The following is a 15829-nucleotide window of genomic DNA, read 5'->3' as shown; positions in this document are numbered from 1 at the left end:
GGGGGGCAGGGAAGGAGTAGGGGTGGAGAAGAGGGCGGGGGCACTTCCCACCTTTGCTATGCTACTGTGCAGCTGTGTTCACATTTATGTGCAAATGACTCAGATACTGGCCATTACGTGTGTTCTTGCCACCTAAAACTGGTACACCGACAAATGAATGCAGGACAATCGCACATCGTCAAATGCGCGTACCAACAAGTGCAGGACAATAGTGCCCCGTCAATTGCGCTAGCGTTAGGGTAGGTTTTAGATGAGGATTAAATCCTCATCTAAATCTTACCCTAACACTAGATACAAAGTGAATATTTTAAGTGAAGTGGGGGGGGTTTCCCCCCACCCACTTCAGAAAAGAGGGTTACTTTGTAACCCTCAAAAAGACAAAATAGTATCCGCTGTATGGAGCGCAAATGACGGGGTGCCATTGTCCTACGCGCACTTGTCGGTGCGCAGATTTGACGGGATGCGATTGACGGGGGGGCCATTATCCCGTACGCATTTGTGAGGCCATGCCTAAAACTAGGCTGTCTTCATAGAATTACCCCTGTAGTGGTTTATTGAAGCAAATTAGTGGTTTGGTGTTTATAGCACTATAGGATCCCATCGTCAGAACTAATGCTGATGGGAGTGCTTGGCCATTCCTCATGCTTGCCTGAATCCTTGCCCTTTGCGCTGCAGTAATTTTATGGAGAGCTATTTTTAATGCACCCAGTTACTGTTTGGTGAGAGTGGATACTTCAGTGTTCCACTGCTTATTCCTAGGATAAGCAGCATAAAATCTGTTTACTGTTTGGGATCTAGCTAGGTACTTCGGACCTGGCTTGTCCAGTGTTAGAAACAGGATACTGGGCTTGATGGATCTTTGGTCTGTCCCAGTATGACAATTCTTATGTTCTTATGTACCAGTTTGTGACATAATTTGGGGTGGCCCAGGCTATTGTCTCATGATCCTCGAAAGCAGGGCTGCATGAGAGAGATTTGCCTGCACTGCCTTCTTGGTATGCAAATTAAAGAATGACACGGTGACAAAATTCATCACCGTTCCCGTCCCCGTGGATAACCGCTGTAAACCATCTTCATGTCATTCTTTAAGGAGAGAGGGAAGAATCAGAGTATGAATGGCCACAACCACTGACCCGCAAGCTTTGCTTTGAAGAATGCTGGTGTAGAAGGACTGAGGTTGAAACAGACAATACAGAATGACAGTCTCTGGTATCCAGAGCAGATATTGTGATGTCATAATGCCTCATTCCACCAATGCCTAAGAACCAATCACGTCAGTGATGTCACAGTGGCTTCATTATCCTTGGCTCACATAAGAATCAGAGTCATGAATGGGCTCAGCCCACTGACCCGCAAGCTTTGCTTTGAAGAATGCTGGTGTTAGAAGGACTGAGGTTGAAATAGGCACTAGAAAATGACATGGGATTATTTTCCTGCGGTTATCTGCGGGGACGGGAACGGTGATGAATTTGTCACCGTGTCATTCTCTAATGCAAATCTCTCTCATGCATGTTCATTGTGCATATCCTGAAAACCTGGCCTGCCAGTAGATCTTGAGGACTGGACTCGGGCAGCCCTGCTCTAAAGAATAATAACACAGTGTATTTAAAATAGATGATACTGTGTGTTGCGACTTGCTAAAAACCAACAGGAATAATACAGCTTAATACTGCAACAATGGCTCCAGAGTCGGAAGAGAAGCACACAGTTTCATCTTGTTTTCCCAAAGTGCAGCAGGAGTCCAGCGAGACATTGGAAATCAGGGAAGAGAAAGCCAAGTGACTCAGAATAACATTGACTGAAGGGTAGTCATTGACAGGAAGGGGGGAGCCTAGAGCAAAGATCCATTTTAAGCTGCCATGAAGCAATCACTAACCTTCATCTTTTTTGTCATCCTTTCCCCTCCCCCATCTTCTTTTTTACATCAGCTCCAAACCCTTGCGCAGAAAATGGAGGAAAAGGCCCCTGCTCTCACCTTTGCCTCATCAATTACAACCGCACCTTCACCTGTGCTTGCCCGCATCTAATGAAGCTGGCACAGGACAAGAAAACCTGCTACGGTATGTGAAAGCTTTAAAAAAAAAAAATCAAGGTTACTGTAACAGATTAAGGTATGTTGCTCTGAAGGGTGGGCTTTCTCTGACCACGCCCACTAGTAGTATGCATGTTGTCCTCTTGAGAAGATGCACACCTTCGTAGGGTTCCAGGGTGATGTTGGGGTGCCTCGTTGCTATCACTATAATGCTGTTGGAGCTAAGCTCCTATCTAGCTGACCCAGCATGACCTGCCATTGTAAAGGCTGCTGTCCTTCCTGGGCCAACTATGATGTTAAAGAGGGTCTCCCAGCTGACCATCTGTCCTAGAGTGTTGTTTAGCCTGGCAACTACTCCCACTCAACTATACAAAGTAGGGTAAATATAATCAATTACTGATGTTCAATTCATTAAAATGCTATACCAAGATTACTAAAACATAAAATTAATTAAAAGTTTAATTTATTAATTTCTTTAATTCAATTCATATCCTAAAAACTAACAAAATTTATTTCACCTACATTTAAAATCTACAATAACAAGTAATAGAAAGTGCAGAGTGCTACTATTGACAAAATCATAGGCTGGGAAAAGCTACAGGTACTATCTAAAGCTTTTAAATAGAGTCCATCAATCAATCTTCAAGGCTCTTAATGATGTTAAGTATTGAAGCCATTCAGACCCAATAAAGCTCACTTAACTTGATAATGAGTCAGTTAAAGTCCCAATATCTCCTTGAATTGTAATCCGTAGACTTGACCAAGCCAGTTGTTCCTTATATTCATGATCCAATAAGAAATGCTTAATCAGTTCTGAGGTTCTCTCTTCTTAATCCTTATTGTTTTCCATTTTGGTATTCTTGGCATCTTACCAATGGTGTAGTTTTTTTTTAGATTGTTACCTTTTGTATTATGTAGCTGCTTGGCTGGAAGAATGGCTTCAGTCTATTCAATTTATTTGGTAGTCAGATTTGGAGTATATTTCCTTTCATGGGGAATACACAATGGGGAGAGAAATATTACAACAGAGAAATTATAAGGAACTGGTGAGAAGAAACAGGGAATTCACTAATTTTAGAGGAAAAGAAGGAATAATCCCTGCACAATTTTATTTATATTTCAAATTTGATATATCACTTTAAAAAACAAAATTACAATTTCACAGTCAAACATAAAGAAGGAAATAAACCTTAACTTTGGGGCTTTTCATTCCACAGCTTGTCATTTTGCCTTTTTGCTATTCAGTTACTGGATATAGCTCCATGAACTAGAGTCTAAGGCCCAGATTCTCAAAAGTTTAACGCCGTCACTAAATTGTTTTCCGATGGTTTAGCCTGCAGGCATTTTAGCGTCGGATTATCAAAACAGCTTATCTCTGTTTTTAGCGAGGTTTCTAGCAGTCTCTGACACTGACCATGCAAATGTGCTCTTCAACATTAAAATGAGCACTCCGGTGGATTCTTTAAAACCACCGAGCCATTCTCCAAGAGCAGCGTTGGCTTTTGGCAACAAAAATCAGTGACTGGTCCAGGGGTGCCAGTACAGTGACAGCACTGCTTAAAACCCCGGCATAGCAGTGTCGGAGACTGCTAGGAACCCCCCCCCCAACAGTGGAAGAGATGCCCATTCTCTCCCGCTGCCACACTACAACCCTCCTGCAGTGGGAGAGATAACCATTATCTCCCGCTGCCACACAACAGACCCCCCCTTGCAGTGGGAGAGATGCCCATTCTCTCCCGCTGCTAAGCAAACACCACCCCCCAGCAGAGGGAGAGATGTCCATTCTCTCCCGCTGCATCACAACACCCCCCCCCGCCTCTGACCCCTCTCCCCCATATCTTTAATTAGGTGGCTGACCAGAGAGATGCCTACTCCCTCTGGCCAGCTGGCCTGCCTCTTCCAAAATTGGCCCATGCAAATTTAGTGATCCTTCGCCACTCTCTGCCACCCTCATTTACATGAACGTTTTTTGGAGAATGACTTGTTTTTTTAAATTTGCTACCAGAATGGCTGCGATAGCAACCCATCATTTCTTAACATGGTTTTTTTTTTTTAAAGAATCTAGGCCTAAATCTCTGGAAATGCATTCAGGTGTCTTCCATTAAAAATTTCCACTGGTAGTGGAAACTAAAGGGCTTTGTGAAAATCAAAGTTAATTCCCTAGTGGAATGATATTTTTGGATCTCCTGTTAATCTCTAGACATAAAGGGGTGCTAGACTCCATGTCATAACCACACCCCGCTGTCGGTGCATTACAGGGAGCCTCAGAGCTACTGCAGTATCTAGGGAGTAAATGGAACAGAGGCCAAGAATTTCAGACTTACTGATGTCTTCTCTCTATCTTAGAACTGAAGAAGTTCCTGCTTTATGCTCGCCAGATGGAAATACGTGGGGTGGACATTGACAAACCGTATTACAATTACATCATCTCCTTCACTGTCCCTGATATCGACAATGTCACTGTGGTGGACTACGATGCACTAGAGCAGAGGATTTACTGGTCTGATGTGAGGACCCAGACCATTAAGAGAGCCTTCATCAACGGCACAGGAGTGGACATCGTGGTGTCTGCAGGTATGCTATAGGTTGCTGGACAGAGATTTCTCTGCTCACAACTCCAGTTCCCATCCTTGCTTACTTTTTTCACTTTCAATTAGAGGTGGGAAATGATTAAAAATATTTTAATTGCACCTTTAATCGTACAATGCAATGGCACAGCTCTGATATGGCAAGCCCCGCCAGTTGAGAATCCCCTAGCATCCTCCCACCATTGGGAAAACATACCCATGACCAAGAAGAAACCAGTGTACAGTACAAACCTTATTAATTTAAAGATCCAGAAAAGTTCAATATACAGTCAGCCCTCTTTATCCGCAAGTTTGGGATCCGCAGATTCAACCAACCGCTGACCTGACTGGGTCTCTCCCTATCAGATCCTCCACCCCCCAGAGTTCCGTCACATCATGTTTTCGACCCTGCTGGGCCCCTGCAGCAACAGCAGTAGCCATATTAAAAAACTGCAGCCTGCACCAGATCTCTTCCTTTGACCTGGCCCGCCCAGGAAGTTGCATTAGAAAGAGTGGGCCAGGTTAGAGGGAGTGGCCTGGTGCTGGCCGCAGCCTTTGAGTCTGGCTGTTGTTGCAGTAGCCCAGCAAAGCTGTGAAGGTGCACAGGAGGCAAGGGACGTGAGAGACTGAACTGCTAGACCATGCAGTGGTTGGAGTGGGGGCTGGGGGGTGAGGAGAGGAGGAGGAGAAGGGAGGAAACCAAGAGATTTGAGCATCCGCTGATTTTGATATCCATGGGTTTTCTGAGGATACGTTGGGCCAAATATACTTTTATAAAAAAGTTAAATTTGAGAAACTGCTCCCTATGAAAAACTGTAAATATATTAGTACACTGGCTGAACCAAAATCAATGCATAGCCTTGAAACAGACACCAGCTGACCATAGTTTTCCCATATATGTACTGCACATGTAATATTAGAGCAGTTTTAGTGTATACATGAGTATGACAGCTTAAATAAGTTACTGCAATATTTGTTAGAAATAGCTTGAATGTCATTAAAATATCATGAAGCTACTGTCACCACAGTAAATTAAAAAAAATGATAAACTTCACAATTAACCATAAATTTCTAAGGCAAGTGGCACACAAGGGTGTGCTTCTAATAGGGATCTATCTTATGCAAATGGGCACCAGCTGGGGGCCTGGCAATTTGTTTTACTTCTCTTGGCCAGATAAAAAAGTACTATATAGGCACAGAGTAAAGTATTTTGTAATTTGGTGGACAATAAATGTAACCATTGCATGTGTTGGCACAGATCTGATGTGGCCAGTCCTGCCTGCTGAAGTCTCCCAGCGTCCCCCTGTCCGGCATCTCACCTCCAGCCCACCCCAGGTGATCTGGATCTCAATTCTCTTACCCCGTTGCCCCCTCCAAAATTTGACCATGTTACACCACTACTAATAAAAGCACATTGGCTTCCAATACCTCACAGAATAACTTACAAAATCTTGCTCTTAACATTCAAAACACTCAACTATAACTAAGCAGAATTCCTAAATAGCATTTGAATTCCCTATATCCATACTAGAATATTCAGATCACAGTCACAAAATCTTTTAACTATTCCATCTATTTGCATCCTTAGTACTATACGAATAACAAACTTTTCAGTCACAGTCCCTACTTTCTGGAACGCAATGCCCCCGGACCTACGGGACGAAACAGTATTAGAACGTTTCAAAGGAAAACTAAAAACGTTTCTATTCAAAGATGCAGTACGTTTGATATTTGGGTTGAAAAAAATCGGATCACATTACCCCATACTATACTGGCTGCCAGTGGAGGCCAGAATTATTTTCAAACTGGCATGTTTGTGCTACAAAACACTGGCAGGACTTGTTCCCATTTCTCTTGTCAACCACTTTGTATTCTCTACAAACCTTTGACCCATGCGGAGAATTTCTCTATTCTCTTTTCCTACACTAAAAGTATGTATTGTAAAAAGATTCCTGAGCAAAACCTTAAGTGCCCTATTTGTGAATTCATTGTCTTGTCAAATGTTTCGGAAATCTGTGAAGTTTTATTTGTATGACAAATTTGTTTGAGAAATCTCATATTTGTGAATTCTTTCCCTTACTAAGGAGTCCTTTTACAAAGGCTCGCTAACTGATTTAGCGTGTGCTAAATAAGTTAGCGCACCTTTGTATAAGGACCCCCTAAATGATTAAGAAAACCTGTGAAATCTCTTTTGTGTGACAATTTTGGCTAAAGAAACCCAACCATGCAAGTTACATAATTCCATTTGCCTTTCATCTGCGTCTGACAGATTCTCTTTGTTGTAAACCGCTCTGAACTGTTAAGGTAAAGTGAGTTATAAATAAATATTATTTTATTACACTGTCATTACTAGAGCTTAGCCTCGGTTTACAGATGGAATCCCCTCCCTTTTGTACTTCCCTTAAATGGCTCTCTTTCCTATTTTGAAATGTATTTCGTACCTCCATCTGTATTGTCGTAGTATGTCTTTTTATGTCACAATGTTCGTTACCCCAATTTTATAATTTTAAATATGTATAACTGTCTAGAAGTTTGATAAGTGGTATATCAAATTTTATTAAAATTTGAAACCTCAAAACCTTTTAGTTCTTTGGAAGCAACGACTCATATCCACTGCTTGTGCCGGCTCTGAGCCTTCCATCTGATGTAGCTTCCTGTTTCTGCATAGGCAGGACCAGAACAGAAGGAAGGTTCAGATGCATGGTGAGTGGTGGGTATGTTGCTGCCAGCGAAGAGCTAAAAGTTTAAGGGGGGGGAGTGGAGGGGAGATGCTGGCCAGGAACAGACTCGCCCTATGAGCCTCATGACCCTGCATTAAAAATAATGAATGCATTAAAAATTTGAGTTTGTGTTAAAATTTTAAAGTGTTAAATGCCCACATCTACTTTCAACCTTTCCCTTATATCTAATTCTCTTCCTCTAGCTGTTCCTTTTTATGTCTTTTATATCGCAGTTATAAAATAAAGATAGACATACAGGATTTTTTTTTTTTGGGGGGGGGGGTTATTTTTACCCCTGCTTTTTTAGGCATTAACCCCCTCTTCTATGAAACCATGCTAGCGGTTTTTAGCGCAGAGAGCCGCGGTGAATGACTTGCGCTGCTCCCGACGTTCATTGAGTTCCTATGAGCATCGGGAGCAGCGCGGGCCATTCAGCGCGGTTCTCTGCCCTAAAAACCGCTAGCACGGTTTCGTAGAAGAGGGGGTGAGTTTTTATTATGGCTACAATACCTTGAGCCTTCATTTGCAGCTACTTAGGTTATCACATAGAGGAAATATCTTTTGTTAGTTTAGTCATTGCAGCGAGAGGCTGCGGATCCCTACAGAACTTCTGTCACTGGGAGTTGCCATTGAGTGACGGTTTAGCCTCCCCCTTCCCCCACTCCTGCTATAATGCTCTCTGCCGCCCTTCCCCACAGTGTAGCCCCGCTTTAAACCCGCGGGTTAAAACCACGGGCTCGCACTGCGGGGAAGGGCGGCAGAGAGCAGGAGAGTCAGGGTGGCAAGAGCAGGGCTCTTGAGGGCGCTGAAAGTGCGGCGATGCATCCCTGTTCGCCACCTTTTGGGGCAGAGATGCAGGACGGCAGAGATCAGGGGGCTTTTTTGATAGTTTGATGGGATGCAAGGCTGGGATTTCAGGGTGAGGACAGTCGGCAGTGACGTGAGCGGCTGGTCCTCAACAGTCGCTTCTTTTGCGATCGGCCAGCCATGTCGGTGTTCCTGGATTTTTTTTGTGAATCGCTGCCTTCCTACTTTTGGATGCCCTTCCCCTCATTTGCATACGCGGATCAGAATCGGATTGGGAGGAAGGTTAGTGAATCGGGTTGGGGTCGCAAAGGGATCGCTAAGTGGTTGAGACATGATTGGTGGGCTTTGTGAATCTAACCCTAAGACTATAACATGAAAATGTGACCAAGACGCAGCTCATGGCTGGAGTAGACCCATAAGATTATACTGTGGCCTCACTGTGTTCCCTTTGCTTTGCAGACTTGCCAAATGCGCATGGCTTGGCTGTGGATTGGGTGTCAAGAAACCTCTTCTGGACTAGTTACGATGCTAACAAAAAACAGATTAACGTGGCTCGGCTGGATGGCTCCTTTAAGAACGCTGTGATTCAGGGACTGGATAAACCCCACTGCCTGGTGCTGAATCCTCTGAAAGGGTGAGTGGCCGCTTCCTGAGGCTAGAATGGCAGCTTTGCTAATACTTTTATAGGCCTTCATAGACAAATTGAAAAGATCCTTTTCATTTGAAATATCACCATTTGTTATACAGGGTGCCCACAAAAACACTCCTTGATTTTAAATGGTTTTATAATCCAAATTTATTGGAATATTCTTTCATCTTTTGAGGCTACAGTTTCATCAACTCACAAAGATTCATATGGTATCTGTTGATTACATGCACTCGATGTGCGCCCCACCTGTTACTCGGCAAACATCGATGTGACAATTGAGCTTGGACCAGACTCTCCGAAGCATATCTGGCACGTACTCCCCAAAGGAAAAAGTCACAAACAGTAATGTCTGGCGATCTCGGGGGCCACTTGAGGAACACCCGGCCATTTTGTCGTGTTGCATTGTGTGACGGTTGTAACTTCTGCACCAATTGCAGCTTATAAGGGTGAAAGTGCAAGCGATTGTGTAAGAACTTGCTAACCGTGCTTTTTGGGACTTGTATTTGCTGTCATCTTATTTATAAACATATTCCAATAAGTTTTGATTTTGTAACCATTTAAAATCAAAGAGTGTTTTATGGGCACCCTGTATATTGGCCCAGATTAATTTTTGGTGAAAATTCTTGTTGATGTTGAAACTGGTGGCTTGTGCTTTGCCATTTTCTCTCTGTGTATTAAGCTGAGCAAATCTGTGCTTACAGGGACTGCATCATTGGGGGCCATCTGCAGTCTGAGCTGTTGCTTCTGTGTTGAGGCAGTGGTGTTGGAAGAAAAACTTTTCCAATTTCCTAAATGAACCAGCAGGGGTCAGGGACCAAGATTTGTCGCATGACAGCTAGTATTAAGTTGAAATAGTGAGAACAAGGGTACATTTTAGGGTGTTGTGGATGTTTACATTTTTCGCCCAGCCCTTTCCGCTTCCTCTTCTGGACTTCCTGATCAGTTAGAGCTAGCCTCTACCAGACTCCGATGCCATGGTCTTCCATTTGTTGTAGCACTTGGGAGCCATTCATAGGTGTTGCTCTTCTATGATGGCCGGGACTTCTTCCCTATTGCTAGATTAGGGGTTCTCAAGCTGGTCCTCGGGACGCGCCCAGTCAGTGAGGTTTTCAGGATATCCACAATGAATATGCATGAGATCAATTTGCATGCACTATTTTGTGCAAATGTATCTCGTGCATGTTCGTTGTGGGTATCCTGAAAACTTGACTGGCTGGGTGTGTCCTGAGGACTGGGTTGAGAACCCCGGCACTAGATGACATCTCTAGTCCTGTAGAATCAGTTCTTGGAAATGACCCTCAGTTTCCCTGCATGAAGCCCTCTCATTAAGCATCCAGTATGTTCCATGTGGTAGAGTGTTTCGCCCTGATTATTTTGTGAAAGCAGCGCACAATCAAGTGTTCATTTTGTCGAACCCTTTGCTTCATATTTATCCTGTATGCTTTTCATTTATCTTCGAGTAATATGGACTCCTGAGGAAGGCCAAGTGCTGAAACACGGACCATTTGGGGTCCTTTTTACTATCATTGTTTACATGATACAGACTTTTAAATGGGGGTCATTTTTACCGCCATTGTTCTTGCGACACAGACTTTTTTTTATTGTTCTGAATAAATGCCACTTTGTACTACTTTTTAATTTCTTTCAAATCTTTAATCTCCCTGTACCAATCCAGGTACTTTTTTTTTGCCCACTGTTTTTCTACAAGAGTGCTTTGCTGTAACAGGATACAGTGGAGGCATAGATACAGTGAGACACTACAAAGAAGACAGGGCAAAAGAGCAGTGTTAGGACATGCGTAGGTCTTGGAAAATTACTCTAGGACAACTGTGCATTTATGTTTGTTCTCACATTTTCTGGGTTAAAATGAATCTTTGATGCCCCAGTTTTCAAGCCTTGCCCCCATCCCTGTCTCAGGAATGCCTCTTTAATATAATGGGTTTTCTTCATCGACAAATAGGATGAAATTAGCTAAACTAGAGAGTATGTGGGGCAGTGGTTAGAGCTACAGCCTTGGTACCCCTGAGGTTGTGGGTTCGAATTCCGTGCTGCTCCTTGTGACCCTGTCAAGTCACTTAATCCCGATCCAGGTACATTAGAAAGTGGGAGCCTGTCAGGACAGTTAGGGAAAAATGCTTGAGTACCTGAATAATTTGTAATCCACATAGAATTGTAGGATATGCGGAATATAAATTATTAGGAAAAACAAAAAAACCTCATGGTGCCAGCACAGATCTTGGAGCTCAGAAAAACTGAGAAAACTTTTCCAAGCCTGTTGAGGAATTCTTGCGCAGCCACCACCTCACTGGTCCGTTCAGTTTGGTTTTATTCTGCAGCTGCTGCACAGACTTGTTTCTCTTCTCATGCAGCATTTTTTTTCTTGTGTCTTTAGCCATTCTAGATTTAACCCACCCTGCTGATTCCCTCCCCATCTCTTTAACAAAAAAAAAAAAAGGAAAATAAATTTTAGAAAGTAGTGTACCTCCCCCCTCCCTTGTTACAAAAATCAACTTCAGTCTCGCTTACTAGCTGTTCTGTTGGCAGATCCTCCCTGCATGTTCAAACAGAGAGATCCCTCTCAAACTTCCATGATGTCTGCTGTGGGTACCTGGGACCTGATCATAAGCCCTGAATTGCCCCCATTGTGTGTTCCAGGAGAAGCAAGATGAACTTACTGCACTTCTTCGAAAGAGTAAATGGGCAGATAGACAAGAGTGACCCGGTTGACATCGTATATCTAGATTTTCAGAAGGCATTCAACAAGGTTCCACATGAACATCTACTTTGAAAAATTGCGAGCCATGGAATCGAGGGTGATATACTCACATGGTGGATAGGAAACAGAGAGTGGGGGTTAATGGACAATTCTTGGACTGGAAAAGCGACACAAGTGGAGTGCCACACTGCCGCAGCATTCGGTGCTCGAGCCTGTGCTCATCAACATATTTATAAACGACCTAGAAATTGGCATGACGAATGAGGTGATTAAATTTACAGATGATACAAAGTAGTGAGGACACAGAAGGATTGCAAAGACCTACAAAGAGACATAAATACGCTCAAGGAATGGGTTGCGAAATGGCAAATAAGGTTCAACGTGGATAAGTGCAAGGTGATGCATGTCGGAAACCAAAATCATATGCATGAATACAGGATATCCGGTGCTATACTCGGAGAAAGCCCCCAGGAAAGAGACTTGGGAGTACTTGTAGACAAGTCAATGAAACTGTGCGCAATGTGCAGCGGCGGCAAAAAGCACAAACAGAATGCTAGGAGTGATTAAGAAGGGGGATTACAAACAGATCCAAAAAGGTTATCATGCCGTTATACCGGGCCATGGTACGCCCCTACCTGGAATCCAACACTGGTCGCCGTACATGAAAAAGGACATAGTACTACTCGAAAGGGTCCAGAGAAGAGTGACAAAAATGGTTAAGGGGCCGTACAACGAAAGGCTAGAGAAACAAACTGAGTCTTTTCTCCCTTGAAAAGAGAAGACTGAGAGGGGACATGATCGAAACATTCAAGATATTGAAGGGAATTGAATTAGTAGAGACAGAGAGATTGTTCACTCTCTCCAAGCTGAAGAGAACGAGAGGAAACTCGCTAAAGTTAGAAGGGAAAAGATTCCGTACAAATGTAAGGAAGTTCTTCTTCACCCAAAGAATGGTGGAGGAATGAAACACTCTCCTGGAGGCTGTTATAGGGGAAAGCACCCTTCAGGGATTCAAGACAAGGTTGGATAAGTTCCTACTGGAACAGAACATACACAAGTAAAGCTAGACTCAAACAGGGCACTGGTCTTTGACCTAAGAGCCGCCACGTGAGTGGACTGCTGGGCACAATGGACCACTGGTTTGATCCAGCAGTGGCAAATCTTATGTTCTTATGAAGTCTTGCAGTCTTTTCTTTTGTCTCCAATTGTGATGAAACCTAGTAAGTTGGCTCAGTAAAGTGCAAGGGGAGATGAGAAGTTTCTCCTCGTCTAGGAATGAGTTCTTATAGAAGAACAGGAAGGTGTGTCATAAGAAGAAATATCACTGGGTTAAGCCCAACAGAAATGAGGAGCTTTGATCCTTGGAGTCTAAGCCAAACTTAGCACAGGAACTGCTGTTTTAGAGGACAGCCCCAAGAATTCCAAGTTTGCATTCAAGCTTGTGCTGATGCTGGCCCTATCAGTGAGCATGGTGGCATCATTCTCAGTGACATCAATCTTTTCTGTGTCAGGTTTGCCTTTTTTGTAATTTTATTTTTTTTATAATTTTGTACATCGCATAGCAAACCAAATAAGCGATTCATCAAAAACTAATAAACTTGAACTTGATTCCCATTGTTACATTTAGTGCATCTAATACCAAAGATCTCATTTCAAGATCTGCCAGTATTGGTACTAGAGGATGGTGAACAGAACATAGTACAGATCCAGGCTGGATATAGTGGTCAGTCCGGCCAATACTATAGGTGATTTGAGGGTTAGCTGCCCCTGTTCTATTGGTCTTTTGTAAGTCAGTTACTTTCCTCAGTCCCAAGCAATGCTTTGCTCAAATGTCAAGCTGGTGCTCTTGGATCCTGGTGTAAGAGGACAGAATTGAATCTGCAGCATCTTGCTATCCCCCAAACTAGCAATACAGCTCTACCACTAAAGAGCAGGCACCACTTTCAGTCCCCATACTTAGACAAGTCTTAGGGAGGATTTTCCTGAGTGATTCATTAAGAAGGAATTGACTAAAATTCAGCTTTCTTCTGTGCTGCCATGAAGTGGAAATATTCCGGTTTGTTTGTAAGCATATCTTTCAGAATATGGGCTAATTACTATTTCAGTAAAAGTCCTTCTGAATGTGATAGCAACCTACCATGTGTACATGGATAGAAACCTAATTTTACATAATTAATTCACCCCTTAATGTCCTATTTCAGGGGTAGGCAATTCTGGTCCTTGAGAGCCACAGGCAGGTCAGCTTTTCAGGATATTCAAAATGAAAATACATATGAGATGGATTTGCATGCACTGCCTCCTTGAGATGCAAATCTATCTCTTGCATATTTATTGTGGATATCCTGAAAACCTGACCTGCCTGTGGCTCTCGAGAACCAGAATTGCCTACCCCTGTCCTAGTTCATCTCTATTCCGCAGAGATAGAGTGGCTCAAAAAGGTGGGGGCATTTCCATATACATCAAAGAGGGAATTGAATCTATTGGAGAGAACACGCCACAACTGATGGATAAGTTAGAGTCTCTATGGGTCAAAGTTCCGGGAACAAATGGCCTGGAAACGAAGATTGGCATCTACTACCAACCCCTGGGGCAGTCTGAAGAAATTGACGGAGCAATGACGGACGAGATTAAACGCAACTGCAAGGGAGGCAATGCAGTTATCATGGGTGACTTCAACTAAAGACTGGAACTTAGGCACCTCTGGCTGTGTTAGAGAGACCACGTTCTTGGATGCTGTAGGCGATTGCTTCCTGGAACAACATGTCAAGGAAAATACTAGAGGAAATGCAATTCTGGACTTAATTCTAAATGGTTTGCGAGATGTAGAAGTAGAAGGGATGCTGGGAAACAGCGATCACAATATTATCCGCTTCGATCTGGATGCAGGGGGAGAAACATCGGTCCAGAACGATGACCACAGCACTGAACTTCCGAAAAGGAAATTACGAAGAGATGAGACTCATGGTAGGGAAGAAGAAGGTAAAAACGCTAGAGCAAGCTTGGTCTCTTTTTAAGGACACAATTACCGAGGCGCAAAATCTATATATACCGTGTATCAACAAGGGATCTAAGAGGAAAAAGAACAAAGAACCGGTGTGGGTCACTGTAGAGGTGACGGAAGCGATCAGAGACAAGAAATCTTCATTTAAGGAATGGAAAAGGTCAAAAATGGATGAAAACTGGAGCAAGCACAAACAACATCAATGCAGGTGCCACAGGGTGATAAAAGTGGCCAAAAGAGATTACGAGGAAAAAATAGCCAAAGAGGCAAAAAATTTCAAGCCGTTCTTTTGATATATCAAGGGGAAATGACCCGTTGGATGACCGTGGAATAAAAGGAGCGCTAAAGGAGGACAAAGCAATCGCCGACAAACTGAACACATTTTTTTGCATCTGTATTTACTGAAGAAGATTTACACAGCATACCGGAACCCATCAAGCTATATGCTGGAAACGAAGACGGAAAGCTGATAGGATTGACAGTCAGTCTAGAGGAGGTGTGTAGGCAGATTGATAGACTTAAGAGCGATAAATCCCCGGGACCGGATGGCATTCATCCGAGGGTCATCAAGGAACTGAAAGGGATCATAGCTGAACTGCTTCAACTAATAGCCAATCTGTCAATCAAATCGGGAAAGATTCCGGAAGACTGGAAGGTGGCAAATGTTACGCCGATCTTCAAGAAAGGTTTGAGGGGAGATCCGGGAAACTACAGACCGGTGAGTCTGACCTCGGTACCAGGAAAGATGGTAGAGGTGCTGATAAAGGACCACATCATTGATCACCTTGATGGACATGGGCTGATGAGGACCAGTCAGCAAGGTTTTAGCAAAGGCAGATCATGTTTGACGAACTTGCTACACTTCTTTGAGGGAGTAAACAGGCAGATAGATAAGGGCGACCCTGTCGACATTGTATATCTGGATTTTCAGAAGGTGTTTGACAAGGTTCCACATGAACGACTACTTCGGAAAATTGCGAGCTATGGAATCGAGGGTGAAATACTCACGTGGATTAAAAACTGGCTGGAGCATAGGAAACAGAGATTGGGGGTAAATGGACAATACTCAGACTGGAGGAGCATCACCAGTGGGTGCTGCAAAGCTCGGTGCTTGGACCCATGCTCTTCAACATCTTTATAAATGATCTGGACATTGGTATAACGAGTGAGGTGATTAATCAGAACTGTCAGCTGGTCCTTGCCTCCTCCAAGAGCTTGCGTTTGCCTTCTACCGTTTCTCCTTCATTCAGAAAATGAGATCTTATAGTTATGCAGCATCCCTACCTGTGAAATTCCCTGCCTCTGAAAATCAGTTGTACTTATTCATCTTTCAAATC

The 15829-nt window shown here is 43.3% G+C and overlaps 1 protein-coding gene across 1 annotated transcript in view; it reads left to right on the top strand.

The window, feature by feature from the left end:
* The window catches only part of LRP1 (LDL receptor related protein 1), a 777705-nt gene that overhangs the window by 404510 nt on the left and 357366 nt on the right, over positions 1 to 15829 (top strand). Inside the window, exons 28-30 of the mRNA XM_033939435.1 lie at positions 1929 to 2060; positions 4379 to 4606; positions 8586 to 8760. Coding sequence (XP_033795326.1) covers positions 1929 to 2060; positions 4379 to 4606; positions 8586 to 8760 — 535 coding nt within the window. The remainder of the gene's footprint in view (positions 1 to 1928; positions 2061 to 4378; positions 4607 to 8585; positions 8761 to 15829) is intronic.

Source organism: Geotrypetes seraphini, chromosome 3, assembly GCF_902459505.1.
Source record: "Geotrypetes seraphini chromosome 3, aGeoSer1.1, whole genome shotgun sequence".
NCBI lineage: Eukaryota > Metazoa > Chordata > Amphibia > Gymnophiona > Dermophiidae > Geotrypetes > Geotrypetes seraphini.
The sequence above is the reverse complement of the archived record's forward strand: the minus strand, read 5'-3'. Positions and strand labels throughout refer to the sequence as shown.